The sequence below is a fragment of the Crocodylus siamensis genome, chromosome 4, assembly GCF_052110815.1.
Source record: "Crocodylus siamensis isolate JL-2025a chromosome 4, ASM5211081v1, whole genome shotgun sequence".
Classification (NCBI taxonomy): domain Eukaryota; kingdom Metazoa; phylum Chordata; order Crocodylia; family Crocodylidae; genus Crocodylus; species Crocodylus siamensis.
Genome location: NC_143398.1, coordinates 209,331,226 through 209,356,438, shown reverse-complemented (window position 1 = coordinate 209,356,438; position 25,213 = coordinate 209,331,226). Strand labels below are relative to the sequence as shown.

General features: G+C 41.7%; 2 protein-coding genes and 1 long non-coding RNA gene across 10 annotated transcripts in view; 1 reads left to right on the top strand and 2 right to left on the bottom strand.

The window, feature by feature from the left end:
* Positions 1-5,112, bottom strand: part of GALNT3 (polypeptide N-acetylgalactosaminyltransferase 3) — a 41,502-nt gene extending 36,390 nt beyond the window's left edge. For 2 of the 4 annotated variants that reach the window (XM_090045585.1, XM_090045582.1), the window contains exons 1-2: positions 4,661-5,112; positions 3,402-3,459 (exon numbers count right to left, since the gene is read on the bottom strand). The gene's annotated coding sequence lies outside the window, so the exon portion shown is untranslated. Of the gene's footprint in view, positions 1-3,401; positions 3,460-4,329; positions 4,389-4,660 lie in introns of those variants that run through there. The other 2 variants (XM_090045583.1, XM_090045584.1) reach the window with 2 other exon arrangements.
* On the top strand, positions 4,479-16,230 carry LOC149867524 (uncharacterized). Its single transcript, XR_016442082.1, has 3 exons — positions 4,479-4,716; positions 5,111-5,417; positions 6,420-16,230. It is a non-coding gene; the product is annotated as an uncharacterized LOC149867524 (long non-coding RNA).
* A 154-nt stretch (positions 16,231-16,384) lies between these two features.
* TTC21B (tetratricopeptide repeat domain 21B) overlaps positions 16,385-25,213 on the bottom strand; it is a 66,275-nt gene continuing 57,446 nt past the window's right edge. For 2 of the 5 annotated variants that reach the window (XM_090045576.1, XM_090045580.1), the window contains exons 26-28: positions 24,368-24,592; positions 20,613-20,733; positions 16,385-19,373 (exon numbers count right to left, since the gene is read on the bottom strand). In XM_090045576.1, coding sequence (XP_089901702.1) covers positions 19,225-19,373; positions 20,613-20,733; positions 24,368-24,592 — 495 coding nt within the window. In that variant the 3' untranslated portion in view covers positions 16,385-19,224. The remainder of the gene's footprint in view (positions 19,374-20,612; positions 20,734-24,367; positions 24,593-25,213) is intronic. The other 3 variants (XM_090045579.1, XM_090045578.1, XM_090045577.1) reach the window with 3 other exon arrangements.

Genomic DNA, 25,213 nt, shown 5'->3' with positions numbered 1-25,213 from the left:
ATCATGCCCGACTAATCTAGTCTCTTTTATGACCAGGCTACAAAACATGCAGGAGTAGGGGTAGATATCATTTACTTAGACTTCAGGAAGGCCTTCGATACAGCACCACACCCCATACTGGTGAACAAATTAAGAGGCTGTGACTTGGATGATTACACAGTCCAGTGGGTGGCAAATTGGCTAAAGGGTCATACCCAGAGAGTGGTGATGGACAGGTCGGTATCGACCTGGAAGAACATGGGCAGCAGGGTCCCGCACGGCTCGGTCCTCGGACCGATACTCTTCAATGTCTTCATCAGTGACTTGGATGAGCAAGTGAAGCATACTCTGTCCAAGTTTGCGGATGATACAAAACTGTGGGGAGAAGTGGACACACCAGCGAGCAGGGAACAACTACAGGCAAACCTGGACAGGTTGGACAAATGGGCAGAAAACAAAAGAATGCGATTTAACAAGGAGAAATGCAAAGTGCTGCACCTAGGGAGGAAAAATGTCCAGCACGCCTATTACCTAGGAAATGACCTGCTTGGCAGCACAGAAGCGGAAAGGGATCTCGGAGTCCTAGTGGACTCCGAGATGCATGAGTTGTCAGTGTGATGAAGTCATCAGCAAAGCTAACTGCACTTCATCATGCATCAGCAGATGCATGACAAATAGAACCAAGGAGGTGATACTTCCCTTTTTTGGGTGCTGGTCGGACTGCAGTTGGAATATTGTGTCCAGTTTTGGGCACCACACTTCAAGAGAGATGTGGATAACCTGGAGAGGGTCCAGAGAAGGGCCACTCGTATGGTTAAGGGTTTGCAGACCAAGCCCTACGAGGGGAGACTAGGGCACCTGGACCTCTTCAGCCTCTGCAAGAGAAGGCTGAGGCAACCTTGTGGCTGCCTATAAATTCATCATGGGGGTGCAGAAGGGAATTGGTGAGGCTCTACTCACCAAGGCACTCCTGGGGAATCACACGAAATAATGGCCTTAAGCTAGCAGAAAGCAGATTTAGACTGGACATTAGGAGGAACTTCTTCACAGTTAAGAGTGGCCAAAATCTGGAATGGGCTCCCAAGGGAGGTGGTGCTCTCCCCTACCCTGGGGATCTTCAAGAGGAGGTTAGACAGGCATCTGGGTGGGGTTATCTGAACTCAGCACACTTGCCTTCCTATGCAGGGGGTCAGATTCAATGATCTATTGAGGTCCCTTCTGACCCTAACGTCTATGAATCACCATGATGGCAGAGGTTACAACAGAATTTACATTTTAATGTGCCTGAGAATAGAGCTGCAAAATGCTCTACAGATTAGAATCTTATTTCAGAGTGCTTATTGTACACTGTTAAATTATTCCATAATCGTTTGTGGAAGAATATAATTTGAAATTTGCCAGGTCTGTTTTAAAAGAACCATGCAACTAACACTTTTCTAATGTCTAAAGGCAGAGTCAAACTTATTTTCCTCAAGGATCTACAGCACTTGGTAAATCCATAGTTTGCACAGATTGGATGGAAAATTGCATAACATTTTAATTTATTTTGTTTTTGTATTTCATTATTAGTGTTTACTTTCCCCTGACAATTAGTTTCTAATCAGTCCTGAAAATAGGGCTGTGTAGGACAGGTGCATTTTTGTAGGCAGGTGGCAGTCTCAATACAGGCTTTTGTTCTTCAACCTCAGGGACTATATGACAGGGTCCTATGAAGTGAAAACAACTTCTCAAAGCAAGACTTTTTCCTTTTTCTGGTAATAAAACTATAATAAAGGATCTCTCCTAGATGTGAATAGTTTGCTCATCAGTGCAAGTATTCTGGTCAGAAGTAGGGTTAATTGTTTAGCCAACCTCTATCTCCCTTTCTCAGACTTGTGTGTCCTTTTCTTAAAAGAAAATGAAGAATAAAGTTCTTCTCTCTCTCTCATGCCTGATGTGCCTTGGTGCGGCCTACAAAGTAGAGGGACCACTCATGGGTATAGCGCCCTAGGAAGCTGGTAACTATAGACTGAGAACTTCTGCCAACACAGCCATTGTCAAAGCCACCTCAGTTTTTGATAAAATATAGAATGAATGTTTGTTCCAGGAACAGGAACATTACCTACCTAAGACTAACAGTACCTAAATTACTGTTTACAGAAGATTAAGGGAAAACACCTTGAAAGCAAACAACGGGCTAAAAGCAAATGGAGACTTCCAACTCACAGCCATGAGCTTCAAGAAGCTGAGGAGGGTGGTGAGGTCTATCTTTTTGGCTAGTGGCATGAGGATTTGCAGGGTCCAAGTGTTGTCCTTTGTATAAATGATCATAAACATAACAATACACTAAAAATGCTCTAACTGAAGTGGGCTAAGTGAAACAGAAACGGCACTTAAGAACCCAACAATCAAGGTGCAGATAGATTCATCCACATAGTTGGCTTAGTCTCTTCCAGGGTGATCTCTGGGTCTAGAGCAACTGAGAGATGATATGGGTGATGACAGAAGAGAAGGGTCTTCTCTAAAAGTAACTGAAGAAAGCAAGACTCTTAAATAGCAGACATTAAAAACCAAAACCCCCTTAAAGTGGAGATCCATATCCTCAAAAAACCATGTAAACATATGGAGATAAGGAGAGCTAACATTTTCCTCAGAATCTCAAAAGTTGGAAAGTTAGTTTAAATTAGACGTCTCCCAGGTTCTGTTTTCAACACAGATTTCAGCAGACATCTGAAAAGACTCCAAAAGCTGGTCAGTAACAAAGGACACCCCTACAGAAGTTGCTAGTACTGGCAGTTTCTGCACCATGGATTACAGTACTGAGTCAGTACCAGAGGAATCTTTATATCAGCACCACAAGTGTTGAAAGATGGTTGACAGCACTGAAATTATTCCAAAGGCACTATATCTTCACTTGAAGCTGAATCAGTGCCAGATCTGACAGTGTGTTTAACAAGTTCTTTACCTTTTTAAGCTCAAGGCACCCCTCATTAGACTTAAGGCACACCTAAGCAAGTGTCAGCTTTTAGCTTTTACTCATTTTTTAAATCACAGAAAAAAAATAACAGAGCAATTCTTCTGTGGCAAAGAACTCACAAAGAACACAACAGAACATTTTTAGCTCTATGGATTCCTTTTCGAATCTCTGGGTTTACCTTTACTTTTCTGTTGGGTTCAGGATTGCATACACCACTCACTAAGGGTTTCCTCTCTCAAGATACTGATACTCACCTTAGTTCTTTCTGAAATCATTGAGAGTTGAAAACATTCAGTCCCTTGCAAAACTGAGCTGTAATACTTGCATTATTCATTTTGTTTTATGTCCCCAATATTTCACCATGGAAATGCAGAAACCTTTCTCTAGACAAAGAATAGTTGTGGTAGATACTATAGACTAGCAATTTAACTTACTACTTATTTAAACAAAAGAAAAGAAGACCCACCTTGGATTCCATGCCAAGCCTCAGAGCATTCCCTGTTTACACAGGCTCAGAACTGAAACTGAAAAAAATAAAAGGGGAGGGCAGGGGAAAGGAAATCATCACTTACCTGGAGTATGGATTTAGAGCAAGGACAGGCAATTATTTTGGATGGACAGCTGCTTACTGAGTTTTGGCAAGCCATCCAGGGCCCACATGACAGGCAGCCAGGGGCAGATAAATAGTAATTTTCTAAATTTTTTAGGGGCCCTGTGGGCTGATTAGAATGGCCTGGAGGGCTGCAACCAGCCCCCTGCCAATTTAGAGGGACCCAATAAATATGCCTACCTACAGAAAGTCTACACTGCGTCTCTAACCGATGAATGTTTGCTATGCCTCTAACTGCAGCCATAAAAAAAAGCAATCATTTCAGGGCTCCTTGAACTGTCTTGAAATGGATAGATAGGTCCTAGGTATAGATCAAGTGGTTAGTGGGGACAGCTAAAAGAAAACAGAGACATGAGTAAAAGGGAAAGGTACAAAACAAGCGCAACAAGGGGGGACACCAAGCAGAGCACTGCAGATGGCACCCCCCCGACAGCACCCAAGGAGCCAGAGGACAGGGCAGTGACACTGCCTGCAGACAGGAACCGCGCCGCGCAAAGGCTGTGGCCCCGGAGACTCTCCCGGCCACAGCCTCCTTCCCGGGCAGGTGCAGGCCAGCTTCACCAGCGCCCGGAGGAGGCTGACCAGGAGGTCCCGGCCGCGGTGGGGCCAAGACCTGGAGTACGGAAATGAAGAGGCGAGGGGGAGAGCGCGGCCAGGACCTCGGCAGGAGGCGGCGGCAGCCCGGCGCCCCGCTCTGCGGGCACAAGGGGTAGGCAGGGGGCCGTGCGGCAGCGCCGCAGGCCGCGCCACAGGGTGCTGGGCAAGGGGCCGTGCCGGCTCTCACCTAGACTCCCCGCGGGAGCAGGCCACGCTCCTCGCGGCTGCTCGCACAGCGAAGGGAAACGCAGCCGCCCCGCCAAGCTCCGCTCCACCCCCTGCGCCCGGGGCTTCCCCGAGACCCTCCCCGCGGCCGCGGGCAGCAGTTGTCCCGCAGGCTCCAGGGGCGGCGACCGGCACCGCCCAGCCTCAGGCGGCCCGGGGCGGACACGTGGAAGCGGCGCGGGGCAGGGCAGTTAGTCGGTCCCTCCGCCGCAAGGCCACGACTGCGACCCCGCCCCGCTCCGGAACCCGCTACTTGGGCAGAGGCATCATTGCCTGAGGGCCGCAGCACTCACCTGGCCCGGTCCGGTCTGGCGGAGGTGAGACGGCCGTTTCCGCTCGCAGCGGCCAGGTGAGCGCGGGGGGAGGGGCTCAGTGCGCCTGCGCGCGGCCCCGCCCTGCCTCACCTGGCGCCAGGTGCGCGCCCAGGCCCCTCCCTCAGCCTGTCCCCGCGGCCGCAGGGGCCAGCTCCGGCTCCCTCTGCGCCGCGGGGCAGACGCGCTTGTCTGAGCCCGTCGCCGCCGCCTCCTGAGGCTTTATAACCTGCGGAGGTAGCAGCGTGGCCCCGCACCCGGCGCTTGCTCCCCCCGGGGGGCTGCTTGGAGCCGTGCGGGTCTGAGGACGTGTCTGCTCTTGCCTGCTAGGACTCGGGGAGGGAGGGGGCGGACTCTTCTGCTGTCCCACCACCACCACTTCTTGTACTCATTTCTCTTCGTTTGTAATTAAGTGGGCAACTTCTTCTGCAGCTTTTCAGCACTGACATTTGCCTGAACAGCAGGATGCTCTGGGGGTGAGAGGAGCCGTGGTTGAGCAGGCACCCTCAGCCTGTGTTGCTGGGAAACAGAATACAAAAAAGCCCATAGAGAGAGGATTGCAGTAGCTAAAGAGAAAAGCCATCGCACTGTGTCCTCTACAATAGCTGTGTGTATTCTCCCAGAAAGATCTCTTTAGGCTACGAGCAACTTTTAGAAGACTTCTGCGCCAAATTGGATTGCGAACAAGGCTTATTTGCTGTCTGGCTTTACTCTGAGTGACTTAAAAATAAATAGCAAGGTGAGTCCAACTTTTATGTCTGTAACCTTCAGGTGAACACCCTTGCTTTAAACTATGAGGTGTCTACAAAGCATCCCCCACACACTCAGCCCCAAGTCTCAGGCTGTATTTTTTCCTGGCTCATCATTAATAAATGTACTGAACCAATTGGTAGGTAGGTCCTTCACTTGTAGTTATACTGATTTTGCAGTGTTAAGAAGAAATTTGAAATGTAAATGTATTTTATAGGTAAAACAAGACAATAGGATTTGTGCTTCCTATCTCTGCTTTATCTCTTGAAGTTTGTGCCATTCATTAATCACAATTCCCAGATGAGAGACTGAATGAGGATTTGTACTGGATCACTGAGACTATGTCCACATGCGTAGTAAAAATGTAGTGTTTGCTGGCAGAACTAAACTCTAGTTTGCCCTTTGTGCAGAGAGAAGTTAGTTGTGCTAGGCAGAAGGCAGGGTAGAGATATGAGCATGTCTGTTCACAGCATCTGAAGTGAGCTCTTGTTCACAAGAGTTTATGCTTCTCAGATTCAGTCTACAAGGCACCTCTCTCTCTTGCCTTTTGCTTCCCATGTTTTACATCTACTAGCAAGAACACTGGAAACAACTATCTTTGTCCACCCCAGTATTAACACACCAAAATCCACCTTTTTCATAGTGAAGTCAAAGCTTAAACAGTGGTCAGAATCATGTCATTTAACTCAATTCTGTACATCCAGATTCAAATATGACAGGTTTATAGTGTGAATAAAGCCTAAAAAGTTGTTACTTTTCAGAGCAAGGCTGAATTTACCCATTTTTTTCTCAGGCTTTTTCTGTTATTATGCAGTGTTGTTTTGCAGCACTAGCTATTAATACCAGTGTTACATGTTTAAAACATAGTTCTGGAAGGGAGGTCCAGATCACCAAGTCCCGTTCTCTGCAATCAAGTCATATGATCCTTAAACAAAAGACATTCTTTGCCACTGCACTACTATAACACATGTTTGCACCAATTTCATTACAGTTGAATTGGAAAATGAAGAAAGGGGCTGAAGCAGAGCTGTTGTGGAAGCCTTGCCTTGGAATCTGAAGCATTTGGAGGTGCACAGTGATGTTAGTAGCATTCCTTTTTCTAAATATTTCTCCAGCTGTGGCCCAGTTTGGAAGTCCTATACAGAAAAAATACCATGTGCATATTAACTATTAGCCAGGGCTACAAGTTCTTCAGATAATATAGGAAGTGTAGCAGGTTAAATTTTGTTTCCTGTGGTATTCATAAGCATGAAAAGCATACAGCTCTATGCTTCTGGTGCCAAGACCACACTGAAAAGGAGTTTCATGACATTTGAGCACAGTAAAGAGAATCTCCTAAAGTCTGAAACAGAAGGAACACCTGGTCAGAAAGTGAGTAGAGCAGGGTCAGAGTGGTGCTCAGATTTCAATTCCTGCAGAGGTTTTGGACCACTGCTTCAATTCCTGCCCATTTGTCAGGCTCTGTTTCTGGAATGCTATTCATTTGATGTGAGAGTCAGTGTCAAAAAAGTATACCAACAGCCTTTCCTTCCTCCCTTAGGAAGAAATCAAAGGAAAATAATTTCTTTGCCATGCATGTTTTATATTTAAAATACTAAGTACTAACATGCTGCTAATAGAAGCTTAAGTCAATACTGAACAAAACAGACTGAGTTCTAAAGAAAGTATTTCTATAAGCATAGCCACTGAGATTTTTGGAGAAGGCATGATATAAATCTAAAAAATAAAATACCAAAAATCATGTGTTTTTGATATTCTACAACTACTATAGGTAACTGTGTATCTTAGAATATATTGTATAAATTCCATAGTTATGATAGTTTGGGCCAGAGACATATGACCAATCAAGAAAAGACTTTCTAAAGCAAATAATTAAACCCCAAAGGCTGAGAGAAGTAGACAAAGGAATCACAGTGAAGGATTATAATCATCATGGGCAGGGGGCTGGACAAGATGATCTCAAGAGGTCCCTTCCAGCCCTAATGTTTATGAAATCATTGCTGTTAGGCACAAAAATAAGTGTTTGAACCTTTAATTGGTTGACAAGTATTCCAATTTTCTCCTTTCAAAAAAATCCCAGACAGTATCTTTTTTCTCTAAAGATGCTTTCATATAACTCATCTAAGTGAATTGGGTTTTTTATACCATGAAGTTTGTACTCTACTATACCCATTCTAATTTGAAATGACTGTGGAATATATTTTATATTGTGTGGTTCAATAAAACACTTAATTTTGTTATATAGTTTTATCTCAGTACAGTTACACACTCCAGGACCTCTATACAATATTCCTTCCCTTCTGCAGTAAACTCTCAGTTATAGTCAGTATTTTATACTATTTGTCATCTATTAGCAAAGCTCAATAGATTTACTATTATTTTCCTTAGGTCAGCCCTTCATACACTTAATTATTTTTTATTATTTATTTTGACCCCTTTAGATCCCCTTCTCATTTTGTCATCCTCTTTCCAGTGTTGAATTTCAGTGTTCAGTGCAATAGCATGCAGGCAGACAAGCTCCCTAAGTCTGTGATACAATGTCCTTACATCCAAGGCTCAAAATAGCCTCTGGTTCAGTTTTGTTTTTTTTTCTCCCCACCATTTCAAATTGAAAGCTCCTATCTGATTTGCTGGTCTATAATCACTGCAGGTATTTTCTGGAATGGCTTTTTTCCAAGAAAAAAAAGATTGTTATTTTTCACTGTTTATTGGTTAGCATTTTTGTAGCACCTTTTGATCCTGTACCAGCTGGATCATTAATTTGATATAAACCATTTATACAGATAGCAGCCAAAAATTTCATTTTACTTTTTTGGAGATCACTTTGCTTCTATCATAAGAGGTGTACTGTGAGGTAATGAATATCTTCTGTTACCTATTTGCAACTCTCCCTCCCATGCATGCAAAGTTACACTTACTTAGGAAGACAATGGATCCTTGACTAGCCATCATTTATAATAAACAACATGGCAACATCCTTTTCTATAGTAGTTTCTCAATTAAGAAAAAATGCAATGTGATGTACCATCCATGATTCAGAAGGCTCAGAAGCAGCATCCTTCATTGCCTTTTACAATAAACATTTTGCATATTCAAATAAAATTGCTATGTGATACAAAATTTTCATTTGCTTTGCCGTGTTTTATTTATCTAGGCCTTTTCACAATAGCCCATTGATCAAACAGACTTTAAATAACAGTGTTTAGAGCTTATTTACAACATAAAAAAAATATTAACCAAAAATATTTTAAAAAACCCCTTTTTCCAAAAAGATGCCAACAAACTTTTTAACATAATTTTCTTGAGCATTACAGACATAGAGTAGTATCTTCTAAACAAATTCCTTGATCCTTGTTTATGACTGTGAGTAACTTTACACATTCCCTTTGAAGAGAGCTGACATGCCAGTGGCAATACTTTATTGATGACAGTAGCTGATGAGTTAGCTGCTGTTAGCTTTAAATGGCAGGTTTTCTTAGGTTAGCATCTTTATCTGTTTGGTACAGATGCCAAAGGGTAACATCTTGGCCCTGCTGGCCTAGGAGACTTTTGCCTTTAGACTTTAATAGGACCAGGATTTTAATCACAAAACACTCCATGATGCTCCATGGTTCTTTCTGAAAGCAGTTCTTTTCACAAAGTTTTACCATTTTATCTCCCACTATTGCAGAGTCTTACCATAATTTCAATAGGACTCGTGTATGTAAGATATTACATAACTGTTTGTAGAATCAGAGTTTATTTAGATCCTTAATCTATCCTTATTATGTAGCCTCCCTAATATAGTTACAATTTGTAAAATTGTTGATAATATGATCAGACTTGCCCTACCTGACCCCAAGAAAACCTGTCTTGCTTTTATTTTAAGATGCTGTATGTTTCCAGTTCTACTTTTTAACAAATTTAGGATAGCATACTTGTAGTCACTAGTGGAATTATTGTCATGTTTTTTCTCTAAGATAGGGTTAGTTAGCCCAGTTAGTGTGAAGTCAGGCAGGAGGCAGGGTAGATTGTACCTTACTGACTAACTAAATAGGAGATGCATAGTATAAGCTTTTGTAAGCAGTGGGTTTACTTCAGATGCTGTGAAAGGACACAGCATCTGATGAAGTAAGCCCACTGCTCACAAAACTTATGCTCTGCATTTCTGATTTAATGTATAAAATGCAGATCTACGTTGCCTTTTGTCTTTCCTCTAAAAAAACATTTTCCTGGTATTTGCATAACCCTCAGGATAGAAAATTATTTTTAAAAGGCTTATACAGTGATTCTCAACCATGGTGCCATGAGTCTCTCTTGAATATTGAGGGTGCCACACAATATTAGCACAGATAAGTGTGAAAACATGTACATGATTCACAAAATCCAAGGATTTCAAATAGGGATCCACAGTGTTAAAAACATTCTAACTCGGTGTGTTTTTTTTTCCTGAGGTCTTTGCAACAGGATTGCCCTATTTTTCTGGAGTCAAAAAACAAGTGAAAGCTTAAAGCTGGCATTTTTTCAAGGGGTGCCTTGAGTCTAAAAAGATTGAGAGTCACTCCTCTAGTCAGAATGGCTGCCCTATAATTATTCTAGAAAAAAATATTCCATACATGCTGTACCTATGGAGGGGGTGGTGGTAGAGGGGACACCTATGGCTTCTGTTGCTATAGTCATAAGCCTTAAATCTCCAGTTTCAATGAATGGATCAATATGAAACACAGACTCCCTCCTCTCCCCTCCCTATTTACTGAAGGCAAGAAAATGGGTTGCTAAGCAACATCATATGGAAAATTTGCTACATTATTTGTCAATTAAATATGTGAAAGGACAAAATAATTCATATGTAGCTTTCACAGATATAAAGGGAGACTTTAACTCTATAGACAGGTTCAAATTACGGAAGAAACTGGCAGGAACATGAACAGATAATGCTCTGTTACAATTAATCGTTACTTCCTATTCAAATACAACATCTAGAGTACATTATGGTAGTGCCTTGTCCAACAGCTTTTCCATCAAAGACTGAGGTATGAAAAGGGTGTTAACCTGCTCTGTTACTTTTTACTGTATTCTTGAATCATTTAAAATACATACAATACATGGGAAATCAATTCCACACATCAATGATATCGAACAACCCTCTTCTTGTCTGGTTTATGCAGATGATGCACTATTAATGTTGCAATCCTATAGAGGCTTCCAAAAAGTTAGATGTTTTTTCAACAATTTAAACACTGATAAAGCCAAGATACTGGTTTTGGGGAATGAAAGGAAGTGTGTGTGTGGTTTTTAAACACAAAAAATCTTCATTTAAATACCTTAGAATCTAATTTATTCAGAATCTGAGGAAGAATAAAGTAAACTGAAAACATAAACCGTAAAGCAAGACAAGTCTTAGGTGAAGTTTTATCCTAAGAGAAGGAGAGCAGTATTAGTAGTACTAAAGCAGAGGTTCCCAAACACTGGGCCATGGCCCAGTACCAGGCTGTGAAGAGTTGGCTGCTGGGTTATGGCACGTGCCCCCACCCTCAGACCCATCTGTCCACCCAGGCGAGCGGCTTCAGCCACCGGCAGTCACGTGCAGGGTTAAAGGTGGGCAGCAGGGCAGCCCCGGGAGGGAAGCAGCCGGCTCTGTGCGCCCCTTCCTGCTCCTGTGCTGGTACACAGTATAAAAAAGGTTGAGAACCATTGTATTAAAGGTTTATACAATGTTTATAGATCAGTGATAGATTTCATTTTATTGTATTGAATGGAAATGTGGAGACCCATAATTCATTCAAAGCTAGAAAAAAATCTAATTTTTAAGGCAGCTTTTATCTCTACCAAACTATACATCTGGAAGCTCATGCACTCTGAAAGGGGAGTGCTGTGACCACTTTAGTTCAATTAAGAAATTTAAATTATTGACTGAAAATTAGGAATTTTCTTCCAATCAGACACGCTAACTGGTGCAATCTAGAAGACTCTTTGCCAAATAAACTTTTCATCTAATAATATTGATACTGTCCCTTCAAACTAGTATCCTGGGAAATATGCAGTCAATGACCCACTATTTCCTCAAAACGTAGGCCTTGTTTTAAATATGAATTGTTAGCATGCTAACAGGTATTCAATTTCAGTTTCCCCTTTCTGAGATTAATAAAGCAGTCCTTTGGCCTAGTAACCTATCTGCAGCACAAAGTAGAGCTACAAACAACAGCAGTACAAAGAGGAGGTCATTATTAGATTCAGACTCACTTTATTGGATATCCACAGCCATCGTGGGTAGGTGAATTCAGACTCTGTATTCAGATGGAAAATGTTTTTTGTGGGAAAAATTAAATAGATCAGGGGTGTTCAACTACCCTCAGGCTCAAGGACAGATCTGGACCACAGGGTCTCCTCCTGGGATGGATCCACAGGGCCAGCAGAAGCTACAGGGTCTTGTGGCAGCAGAGTGAATGAGAGCTGTATCTACACAGCATACCCCCATTGCTGTAGAGATTCATGTCCATGAGCCCAAGGCCCCCAATTCTGAAGCTCCTGACACCCCCTCAACTTCCAGTAGCATGGCAGGCAGTGGCGTACTGTGGGTCTCCGGCACCTGGGGACCAATGTCTGCATTTGCCCCCCGTGGATGATCCAAGCAGGGTGCCACAGTACCTACACGGGGAAATTGACATTGCACTATGCCAGTGGCCTGAATTTCGGCCATAACAGGTAAAGAAACGTACAAGCCAGCGGGCGGAAGGGTTGGCCACACACCAAATGCAGGAGGCACTTGAGTTTCTTGGCCCAGCTGGCAGCTGGGGTCCCACCCGGCAGCTGGGGTCCCACCCTCCCAACCCTCCGTCAGTACGCCACTGATGGCAGGCTGAATGAAATGATCCCACAGGTTGAATTCAGTCTCAAGGCTGTATTTTTGAAACCCCCAAAATAACTTATTTACTTGAATTTAAAATGAGGTTTTTTTTCTCATTCAGCATGGAAAAACCTTTAGTTTTTGACTTGAGTACATTACTGACGGACAGCTACTGCAGCTCTGGACAGGGCCCTGGTGGCTCATGTGATAGTTGGTGATGCATGGAACAGGGGAGGGGGACCCATAGGGTGTGAAGGAATATAGGAAATGGGGTACGTGGTGTGTGGTGCTGAGGGGAGCACAGGGAAAAGCATATAATTTTTTATATCTAGAAGCTAATTGTGGAGTCATCTTAAATTCAAAATGGTCTTGGATTCAGGTAAATCCAGTGTATTTAAATCACTACTTGTGGTTGATTCTTCTTTGAAGAAATAAATATGAAAATGCATTTCCATTAGCAGAAAATTTGTCTTCTGTAATGGTACACAAGCCTCTCTCCTATACACCCCAGGCATATTTGCATTACTTGCATAAAGAATAAAAGCCTAAAGGCTGGAAGCATGGAGCTGACTACAAGAGAGTGAGTGGATCTATTGTACCAAGAACTGTGATCTCGTAACTCACTGGTGTCTTCCAGTCAAGTTCTATTGATAAAACTGCAACATTGATATAGTTCAGAGAGGTGGCTAGCCATAGCCATGTTAGTCTGAAGTCTGACTGAAGGTAGGGTAGGATGATTCAGAGGCATAAGCTTTTATAGACAACAACCTACCAGGTCAGATGCTGTGAAAGGAATCACTGAAAGAAAGGGCACAGGCAAACATGCAGCTCCCTGGTGTAACTCAGAGATTTTTGCAGGAAGTGTTCTGGGTTGCAACAATCCCCTGGACCAAACAGAAGTTCACTGTTGGTTCCAGGGGCAAGGGGAATCTAGCTGCTGGTTGGGATCCTGCAGCCAATTTGCCTTAGCAACAGGCCCTCCTCCCTCCCAGCCTGCCAATTTTCAGAATCGGAGGGGGGAATGGAGCAGAGGGAGCTTGTTCTAGCAGTTTCTCAGCTGGCACTGGAGGGTGAACCCCCTCTCCCCCAATCTGGGGAGGCTCCAATACACCTTCGGCACCCTCCAGCAGAAATTTGTTGGAAAAAATTTGTTGTTACAAATTCTTGGAAAAAAAAAAAATACCCAGACCAAACTGCCTCCCCCCTCTTCCCCAGTAGCGCCAACTGAAATATCAAGTCTCAGGATGGTTTCGCAACAAAGTCAAAATAACTCCGACTCGTGATCTCCTGATCTGACTCTCAGATCTCCAGATTTTTCCAGCTGGTTAAGTGGAGGGGAAGGGCATGTGTCCCCCAAAGGGAAGAGGAGAGCTGCCTCCTGCAGGCTGGGGCTGTGCCCTGGAGCCTTGCCCCAGGTGCTCAGCTGTGCAATGCCATTGTCTCCTGCTGGGAAGGCAGGGGATATGGGGCACATTGGCTGCATCGCACATCCCTTGCACACCCGGTGGCAGGAAGTACGCTGGGGTCACGTGGATAAGCTCCCAGGGCAAAGGCAGCAGGGCACAGAGCCCTGAGCCCACAGCGGGCAGTCTGACTCCCTTGCGGGGGAGACGTCCCCTATGCCTTCTGCACGGGGGTGTGCTGCTATGGGGAGCCATGCCCCTCTTTCACATCTCTGGATGACCTGCCCTGGCCCTGGGGCCCCATTTGCCACTCCTCCATTCCTTCCCTCACAGCAGGAGCCTCCATTCCCCCCCTTCTCCATCCCCCTCAGTCTTTCCACTTATCAGCTGGGTGCTGTCTGTGCATTTGTCTGCTTCTTACGCCGAAGCTACAGTCCACCCAGCCCTGCTGCTGTTTATCACTCCTGACCCACAGTACCCCTCACCCTGCCAGGGTGTGTGGGGACCCTCCCTTCCTGGTCTCCAAACCTCCCTCCCCACATACCCACACTTCAAAAATAGCATCTCATGATTTATGTGCTAATCTCTTGACTTTTCAGAGTTTGTCTCATGATTTTTGGCAAAGTGGGGTTGGCAATAGTACTTCCCCCTTCCTTTTCTAAAAACAGCGTGGAGGCTGCCAAACAAGTTACAGAAGACACTATTTCATCTGAACCCTTGTACAATGAGGATTCAGATTGTCATCCAATCAGCCATTTTTGAAGCAGTCTGCAGCTGTGTGCTTGGTCACGGCTATAGACTACTTTTTGTGGCTAGGCTGCCTGAAAACTGTCACTTTTGTTTGCACCCAAAGGGTCTTGCATAGAAGGCAAAGGAACAGCTAAGAGAAGTAAAAAGTAGGTTGATTAGATCAGTTGAAATGAATAAGGTAGCTAAGGATGTGGGCGTTTACAGCTAGTCAAAGTAATAAGAATCCCTAGACCCTGTTGAGACCATCGTTAACAATCTAATCTGTAGATGATTTCTTCTGAAATTTACATTTGACTTTTCAAGTTTTGATGTTTAAGGATAGCTACTCTGAAGTCAGTGATAAAATTTCCAGGGGGGTTAAAAATATTTTTCAACAGGCTTTGATGATCAGATGTTGAATCAGTGCTTGCTCAATCTTTTATATAGGGTTTGTCCCATCTGGTCAATGTAGGGAGCTAAGTAGCATAGTAGGTGGACAGAAGCTATGTAGTGTTGGTGGAGGAGCAGATGAACAAAGCACAGATGTTATAATCCATGTTGTTTGGTCCAATGATGTGATCTATTAATGAGGGGGCACAGCTTGCATCTGAGTCTAAAAGCAAGGCCTAGCAGGTGGGTAAGAATTGGAGTTAGGCAGCCTGTTGCTGGAGAGACAGTTACACAGTTAATAACATCGCTGACAGGGTTCAGTCATCTTTAAATGTTTTTACCTCTGATTTCTGAATCTTGCCTATGCTACAACTTACTGTAGTGAATTATAGGCTTCACATTTGCCAATGAAAATATACTGTACCCTTATCATGTTGTTCTCCAGCTTGGGTAGAGACCTCCATAAGAGTCAATATTGTTCTGTGTAGCATATACTTCTTCTCCATAAATGCAGCACTTAGGTAAGCTTCTGTGTAAATGTTGGCAAAATAATTACTAACAATATGATGCCAATGGCCAATTCCTTCACAAAGTGTCCTTCACCTATGGTTGATGAGGCTTTTTGGAGGCTGTATCCTAGTCTGGTCTGTGAACCCTTAAACAATCCTTCCTCTGGACACTCACTGAAAACTACATATTACTAAAATTCTTGGTTTTCTGGGCTTTACTCCTGACTACCAGGTTTTATTACAGGCTAACATGGCTGACTTAACAAAAAAAAATGTTACCCAGCATATTTATATTCAAGTATTGGTATGTGGTGTTAGATACCTTTAACTTCCAAAAGGCATAACATTTTTTGGTGTCATCTTTCCTCCTATAACCCTTATGAAATGTCAAAATAAGAAGCTAGAATTACCTAGGGAGGAAATTTAGATTGGTGAACTCCCTAAAATAATTACTAGTTTGAAAAAGTCTCTTCATGCCAAAACAGCTCTTGTTTTAAGAGATAATATGAAGACTAAATCTAGCACTACAGCAAAGTTTTGTAAGGCAAGGTGTTATACCATTCAAGAGAGAAAAATTCAGAATCCACTCATGAGTCGGAAAGCAATTGGTTTTATGGAAAACCAGTATTGTGTACACAACAGAAGATCTTAAGATTGCTGTAACAAAAACTTTGTCTGACAAATGTTTCCAGTGGTTTACACAAGGTAAGATCACTTGTGCACATACTTGTTTCTCTCTCTCTCTCTCACACACACACACACACGTACATATATACATTTTACTGATAAAACTGCTGGAAAAATTATTTGCTAGAATGAAAAAAACTCACCATTCTAGTCAATCAATATAGGAAGTTTGTCCCAATTGTCTTAATCAATATAGGAAGTTTTTTCCTCATTTTAAGAGACACTGTTGTTGTTAGTGACAAAAACAGTTACTTTCAGTGAAGAAAAGAAAAAAAAAACCCACAGGAATTATCAGAAATTTCTTGAAACCTATTTTTAAAATATGGAGCTGCTCAAGGACAACAAATAGTCTGACGGTGTGCCTATCCCTGCCTTTTCTCTAATTGTAGATTACTAAATGCAAAGGAAGTGCAAGGGACTAAATGTTATTTTATTTAAAAATCCTTTGTTTGTTTGTTTTTAAAGAAATACAGATTTTTAGTATATTCCAAACTATGGATTATAAATAGTCATAATTTTAAAAAGTCAAATTGAAATTTATCCACAGCATGTAAACCACTAGTAGAAGCCAGAAGGATATTGCATTGTCTGAATCCATCTGTCTGAAGCATAGTCAAAACCGGTTCTACATAAACTTAATTATGGCCTTCATTGTGGCTACTTGTATTTTTGATGATGCTTTTTTTTTTAAACATAGAACAGCAATACTTCTTCCTGTTGAGGCGGAGGACTGGCAGAGCACTAGTCATGTTTGTAAAATTTAAAGATAGTTCCTGTTGGAAGATGGCCACCAGTTGTCATCTAGTTTCCCATCTAGTACAAAAGTATAATTAACATAGTATTTGTGCTTCAGTTTATCTGAAGTAGATCAATTTCTGCTAGAGAAAACAAACTCACTGCTATAAAGAACTTCTCTTTTTTCCTCAAAGGAAAACTGCATAAGAGAGTTGATAAAGTATCAAGTAGTCCCCATCTTTAGGTACTGATATGGCCTCTAGCACTGTAACATCAGATTCGTTATTTACAAATTTAAAAAAATTAGTAAGCCATTCAAACAAGTTTCAGGTTCTTAAAGATGCCCGGGCCTTATCAAGTATTTCCTTTCTGATCTTTGGGTAGCTTGGGTGTGCCTCTAGGACCTTGGCAAAAGAAAAACAAAAAGCATAGGTTAAAAAACAGTTAAAAGCCTAAATGAATGAGTACTGAGCTTCATGTTAAACTTTCTAAACCTCAGTAAATATCTTAAAAATTCTATTTATCAATGGTACCATATTTACTCAAATCCAACATAAGGTTTCCTCTGCTACCCAATCAACATGGGGGTGGGGGAGATTCCCATCTTATTTTCAATTAATGGCCCAGGGCAGGCAGCTGCTGCAGACCCAGCTTCAAGCTGGAGCTGTGTCACTGCCTGCCCCAGGCCCTGGTGGCTTGTGCAGAAGGGTACAAGGCAGGTGGTGGTGGTGGGAGTGTCAGGGAAGATCACTCTGTAGGGATGGAGGCAGCATAGAGCAGGATGCGCAAGGTCCACATGGAGACTTCCCGTGTGTGGCTAGGGGTGAGCTTAGCTTGCCGCCCACTACCAGCCCCCCTGGTTACTTCGCCCCCATTGCCACTTACCTTTGGCTTCGGCTCCAGCTCCAGCCCCAACCTGGCTAGGCCCAGAGCTGCCACTGCTGCTTCTGCCTGCCCATACCAGGCTGGGATCACTGACTGTCCCCAAGCTGAAGCTGGGGCCAGAGCTGCCACAGAAGGTAAGTGGGGGGAACAGGCAGCATGGGTGTGGCACAAGCAAGGGGTTGGGGTAGGCTCTGGGGAGGTGAGGGGCCTGTAGCAAGGGGGAGGCGGGGGTGGGGGGACAGGGAGGAGCAGGAACCAAAAAAAAAGGCAGCAGGGGACAAGGGGCAGTGGAGGTCATCTGCCTGCCTGCCTGCCTCATAGTCAAGCGTGGGCATGGGGGGCAATTTAAAAGCACCCACCAAAAAAACATTATAATTTTCCATATATAGAATCTAATTATATGAGGGAGTTAACAGTTACCTTGGATTTGAAGAAATACAGTATTATATTTTATCTCACCTAATAGATATGTAATGAGATTAAGACGAGGTATATTCAAAGAGGAACTACTCCCTTTCCCTAGCCACATAGCTTTGGGGAAACACAATGGGAAATATCAGCTAAAGACTCCAAGCCAGTAGAAGCAGCTGAGAGGCAGCCAAGGCAGGGACCATGACTGGACATTCCCTGCCCTGGGCTGAAAAGACTGTGCCTGTGGGACACCCTTTCCTCCCTCCCTTCTTCAGTCTCCATCTCAACTTCACTCCACATCTGTTTCTTTACCCTTTTCTCCCTTCCCTTCGGAAGTCCCCTTTGCTTTTTTCTTCTAACATACCTCTTTCCCTTCCCTCTCCTTTCTGCCAAAACAGTCATAGAATTAAAATGATATTTGCTTCCATCACATAGCTCACTTTGCTTGTGTGTTATCCCTTTCCCATCACCTAGGTCAGACCTGCAGGCTCTTTGGAGCTAGTATATTCTGCTATTCTCTGTTGAATTCGTAGCACAGTGGAGCCCCCAGAACTCCTTAGAAATTACTATGATAAACATATGTGCTAATTATAATAGGGGACTAGATTAATATCATTTGGATGCAATTTTATAACCTCCAGAACTTATTTATTTCACATCTTGGATTCAAAGTATTTGAATCATTATCAATGAAAAAAAGTCATAAAACAGAATTGTGGAAACTGATATTAATTTACACCAAATGCAGAAAGATAACTGGCTTTATAAAACTACTTTTTCCCAGAGGTGCTATTCAAGATAATTTTATGCAATGTTTTAGTAACTTGTTAAGATGCATTTTTATGTGGCTTTCCGACCTCAAACCACAATGTACCTCTGTTATCCCATGCAAAACAGACACTTACTCACTCATTTTCCCAATCTGAAGAGTTCAAGGTCAAAGGAGCTGAAGTAAAAGAAGCCTAAACATTTATCAAATGGAAGAATTTATGCAATTCATAAAATCCAACAAAAAAGAAAAAAATAACAATATGCACAAAGTAGGCGTGCACACATACAGCTAACAACCTCTGAGGATCCTGCTAAATATTCTACTTAAAGCTAGATAGAAACCAGCTATAGTGTTGTTACACATTTTCAGGCACCAACTATATAGCTGCTTGAGTCTTTTTATAGCAATAATTACTTTGCACATGTGACTAGTCTAAATGTATTGCGTGATTAACCAGTTAACTGCATAATACATGCACTGTGTAGTAGGGGCTGAAAGACGACATGGTAATAATAATAAAAAAGGTCTACCTTATGACAGACATCAATAGCATCAACATATCTCTTCCCTTTCAAGTAATTAAATGCCAGCTTGTATCCTGTGAATAGCAAAAATACCAGTGAAAATTATTATTTTTAAAATTAATTAAACAAAACATGTTCAAGTTAAGTTTTGCCTTTGGGAAATTCTTAAGAAAAAGCACTGGAGTAACTGTTTACTAACTTTGATGGGCACCTTAAGACTATTTTCCAGACAGGCCACAGGCTGGGACTGCCAGAAATTCCCCTGTCTTCTCCCAGTACAAAGATACACTCAGAAACCTCAGCAAGGCTCTCACTACAAAAATCATTCTTGCTCGTTCCTAATATGTAAAAATTAATACCTGCTTTTCACAGAGGAAGGTTTCTAGCTCTTCAAACCACTGTATTTGTACTCTGCCACTTGGGTCTCAATTTCTCTAACCTAAATTTGTCTGTATTATACACAGCCAAGATATAGTTTATTTTGTTGAAAACACTTGTATTCTAGATAATGCACAAAAGCTATCACAACACTTCTTTAAAAAAGCATAATGTTACTAAAGAGACTTGTAAGATTATGCACTGTAGACAGCACTTATTTTATGCAGTACCCTCAGCAAAGTCCAAAATTAAGACAAGCTAGAAAACCACCACCCTGGTGGCCTAGAAGCAGACTTTTAATTGGGGGGTGGGAGGAGACAAAAACTATTTTGTAAGTTGTTTAGAAATATTTCTGTATAAATTAAAAAGTAGGAGCACAAAAGGTCATACTCAAATAGTAAAAATTCATTGATCATCTCAAGTGGGCTTTTAACAACTAAATATATCCTGAACAGCTCTCAACTGTGTACCAAATGAGCTGGAAATAAAAAAAAGGAATGTGTAATTTTGAAAATTTAAGTATTTAAAATTTTTTTTTTCGAACATCAAAATGCAACTGTAATAAGACAGTGGTAGAACTGAGCCATTACTCAATATATCACAGAATGATGTTTCTTCAAAATGGATACTATATTTAGAAACTGTATATTTATATATACAGACCGTGAACAATAAAAAAAGCTTCAAAGCAAGCCTTGTGGGAAGCCTGCTAGAATAGTAATCGTAAATTGATGAAACTCTCAGCAACACAAATTATTTTCTCCTGCCAGGAGTGCCCTCAAAGGTATTAAAATGTAGATTTTTAAATAGCCAAGTTTTCACATGAAGAGATCTAGTGAACATATTTTACTTATTAGGAAAATGAAATACCGTCTTACCAACATTACATCACTGTTTTATTTATATTTATTGCCACAAAATGGGTACAAACATACCTACTGTTGGATTTGTTTGGTTTCCATATTTCCATGCCAGCTCATAATTTACTGCTGCATCTTTATATGCTTGTTCTTTTTCCATTATGTATCCCATATACTCATAGGCTTTGCAACAGGACTACAAAATATAAATATTATACATATTTCAAAAGGTTATTCAGAGAAGCCTATACAGACTGAGGCTAGGGACAGATATTCAAAAAGCCTGAGCCTGACTTGATTCAATCTTTGCAGGTTAGTCAAACCTGCAAAGCTTGAACCAAGCTGAAGGTGAATAGACTTTCTCTTTTCATTCCAGAAATGCAGGTACATGCTTGCATTGGCTCGGGCTAGAAGCCAGGGGGTGCTAGAGCAGCCCTCCCTTCCCTTCCACAGTGCTGAGGTGAGGGGGGGTGTGGCCAGACCCCACCATCAGGACACTCTGATTAGGGAGGGGTCTCCCCACCTTGCTGCTCTGAGGGAGCCAGCAGGGATTTACGCAGCAGGGAGTTAGAGAGGGAGTTATTAGCATTTATCATCCCATCAGCAAAACAAAGCCTCTCTCATTAGTTCAAGATCTTCTTAAACAACTTTTTCCAAGGAAGGAAAGTAGGGACATTACCAGCTACCTGTTGATTAGCTCCAAAGAGCCCTAAGCCGACATTGTCCTGTCTGCCTTTGTCCTGTCTCCCACAGCACAGACCATAGCCAGCATGAGGTATGCTAGCTAATGCTGTGTAAGGCAAAAGGGAGGGGAGAATCCCTGCTTGAGCAGGGCATGGTGGTGGTGGGGGGGCGGGGAACAGGAAGAAGCTAGATAGACACTGCTGTACCTGCCATCTCTGCCAGAGCTGCAGCCAGGGAGCAGAAGGGAGAGGCCAGCCCTTCTGGGCTGGAGCAGGGAGCAGAGCCCTGCCCAGAAAAGCATCTGGGATGCTAGGGGACTCTGGTTTAACTTAAACCAGGAAGGGTCTGGGACAAACACTGCATAAACAAGTTTGATCCAAATCAGTTAAGTCTGATAAATGTGGTTGAATGTAGTATCTCAAATAGGTTTCAGCCATTTTCCAACTGGTTTGTGTGTACTGAACATCTGTTCTGTTACAGGTTTAAACTAGTTTCTGATCACTTAAACCGGTTTGTGTGTAATGTCTGTCCCTAGCATGTTTAAACAATTAAATACACGTATCTATACAGATAGCTTGCAAGGCATATACAGTTATATAATTGTACCGGATTCTATAAAAAATGTGTAGTGTTTAAAATAAAGACAAGACACAGGAATTCTGTTCACTATTTTCATTTCAGGGTTAAAATAAGAGACTAAGAACAAGAGCTGCTCTGGGATAAGGGAGAGAAGGCAAAGGGTGCGAGAAGCACCGAAGTGTACCAGTGGGCATTTTTACAGTTGTTAACTGTTTGGCAAAGCTATGAGCATCTGAAAATTAGATCCTGTCAGACAACCTTAATTGGCAGTCCCCTAGCCCCCTTACCTTTGTGCTCCATGTTCCAGGTTGCAGCAAAGATAAACCCTGACAGCACCAGAGCAAAGATAAGAGGGACATAGCAGGAGGAAGGGGAAGGGGCAAGAAGCAGCACAGAGGAAGGAGGGGAGAGATGGGGCAGCAGGGTAGGAGTGGTGAGGGAGGCAGGCAGCAGCTGCCTGCCCCTGCCCCATGCCGCCTCATGCTTTATTGTAATATTAGGGCTTTGTTCCCCATGTTAAATGGGGAAAAACTTCTCACCTTTTAATCAAGTAAATATGATACTGAATGCAGAAAAGAAGATGCAGAAATTTGAGAGAAACATACAAAAGCAAAGAGCATTCGGCAAAAAAAAATCTGGGAGAAAAAACTCACTTAAGAGTTTTGTTTTGAATGGTTTATAAAAGATGTACTGCTTCGCCAATAATCTGAGTATTTTCAACAGGAAATTTAAGCCATTAATTAGAAATGTGTATCTAATTTATGTATTGTGCCAATTATTTACACCACAGAAGAGACAAATGCATATACTATATTCTACTTATCCTAACTATTTAAACTCATTTAAAATTAAACTTTGTAAGTCTACAGAGGACATAGTTTCAACTTAGAACCTTGAAGTCTAACTAGAGAGTGCATGGAATAAGATATGGCAGGAGAAATCTCCTTTATTTAGAAGTCTGTGCTACATCAGAAGAGATACAGATAGAGAATCAAGAAATACAGCTGTAGGATCAAGAAAAGAAAATCAATTCATAAAAACCCTGATTCTATAGTAATGCATTGGCTTTGGATATGTGTTGGGTTCTCACTAACTTTGGAACAAAAGAGAACCAGACTGACATGAAAACAAATATGATGAATAACAAAGACTAAACATCTAATTCAATATATTTAGGTAAATAAAGTACATTTGCATTTTCATAATTAATTTCTGATTGCTAAAAAGCAACAACAAAACCAAAATAATGTGTTTAGTCACTCTGGTCAAGTTCCATACACGTTGGAGTTTGCAGAAAGTGTTTTTCATAAAAATTTATATTTTTTCTTAATTCAACATACTTTAAAATTGGAGCTGTACAAAATTCTTGCTGGTTTTTTTCTCTATGTGTACAAATTGAATGCTGATATGGAGCAGAGCTTCTAATCACTTTGATGCTAGGACCAAGGTTTTTGTGGCCTTCGTCACTTTCCTTTTCCTTTCATTGCCCAGGCTTATTTATCTCAATATTTCAGTCATTGCTTCTAAATATTTAAAACTTTCAGGAGATTGCTTCTTCCTCAATGTCAATGTCATTATGACACGGTTGTAATCAGTGGAACTACTCCTACTGAACCCCTCTGGTATAATAAAAGAGAGGGTCTCCTGGATGGAGGGTCTCCTGGATGGTAATTTCTATTAAAGGAATATAATCTATTTGAGAACTAAGTTAAACTTCAAGTACACAGAAGGAGATATGACAGAAGGATAAAAGATCAGGAGACAAACCTGGCTCTTTACCAGGTAAAAGCTAAAGGGTACTCAAAGTAGTTTTGAGTAGCAATAAGTAGACTGCTGAGAAGAAACCATGGGGATATAAATGTCTGCAAAGGAATGAGTCTTCTAAACAGCCTTCAAGTAAAAGAAGGTGAGAGGTATGTAGACAGCAAGGGAAAAAAAACAAACTCCATTACCAGAGAGAAAGAACAAAATGAGAAATAGCAAGCAGGAGAGTTAAAGCTGTTGACTGTTCTTGCTTCCTGAAACCCATTCTGGCAGAGGTCCAGGTCAAAAATCCTAAGTGCCCAATCAAAACACTAGAGCTGCCTCATAAGAATCCAGAGAAAAGCAACTTGTCAGTGCAGGATCAGTAAAGGCATGATGCAAAAGGAAAAAAAATACATTATATTTCCTGTACATTTATTTGTAATGTAAAGCTTGTTAAACACTCTCTTAAAAAAACACCAAATTGCATATGGAGCTACAGATTATTTCTTCCTTAATAAACGGGGCAAGTGTCCACAATTTCTGTCTTTCTGTTGTTGTCATTAGCCAGGATCAGATTCATAATAAAATGCATTCCTGACGTTCTACAGACACTTTCAACACTAACATATCACCACAGCTCAGACCTGCATAAATTACTTACAGCTTATGAATAAAAATGAAGAAGCATCTGTGGATGAATTCATTTTCTACTCTCAGGGATAAGTTGCTAGTCATCTGGTTTCCGCAAGTTTATTTCCCCTTCACAAGAAAAAAAATTCACAGCATGTTTCTAAAGAAAAACAACATGCATAGTCACCTACCCTGTTGTGACGGAGACACCGTTTTAAGAGTTCACCTGCCATATCATATTTTGCAGATTGAATGTAAATATCAGCAAGCAGCAGCCAGCTCTTTTCAAACTCTTCTGCATCAATGGGATTCCAGTTCATTTTCGCAATGCGTTTCAACTGATTTCTGGCTCGTGGAGTTTGTTTTAATATCATGTAGGCTGTAGCCATTCCTAAAAGAGCTGGGATATGATCCTTCTGGAATAGAAAGGATAACTGGCTTTAAGATAAAAAGTAAGTTTTCAAAATAACATTATTACTGAGCAGATACAGTAAGATGCAAGTAAAAACCTAAAACCCAGAAACTAGGAGAATAAAAAAAAATCTCATATTCCAAATATCTATTATATAACAGTGTTCAGTCTTCAACAGGACTACAACACCACTACCTTAAATTATTTAAAAGATTGACTGCAAACTTGGGCTAAAAAAGGAAAAAGAAATTAGCAAAAAATTTACTTACCAGTAACTGGATTCCCTCAAAATGTATTGTCCCTATGCACTATGTAGGCATGGACACGTACACATCATGCCACACCTCCCTCAGCCCTTTGTCACAGGGATAGAGATGTACATCTCCTACTCTTAAGTTTTCTTTCAACCTTGAAGTCTCATAGTAAATACAACTCCAGAGAAAAGGGAAAGGAAGAAAGAATGCAAGTATGCATGCTCCAAAAAGATTACTGAAAAATAACTTTTCTTTCTCCTTTGAGTGACTTCCAAATGTATATCCTCAACCTGATATATATTGGAGTCACCCAGAGTGAGAATAAAGCAGTGTCCACAAATATTTGGGCACTCCTTACTCAAACTTAGAGG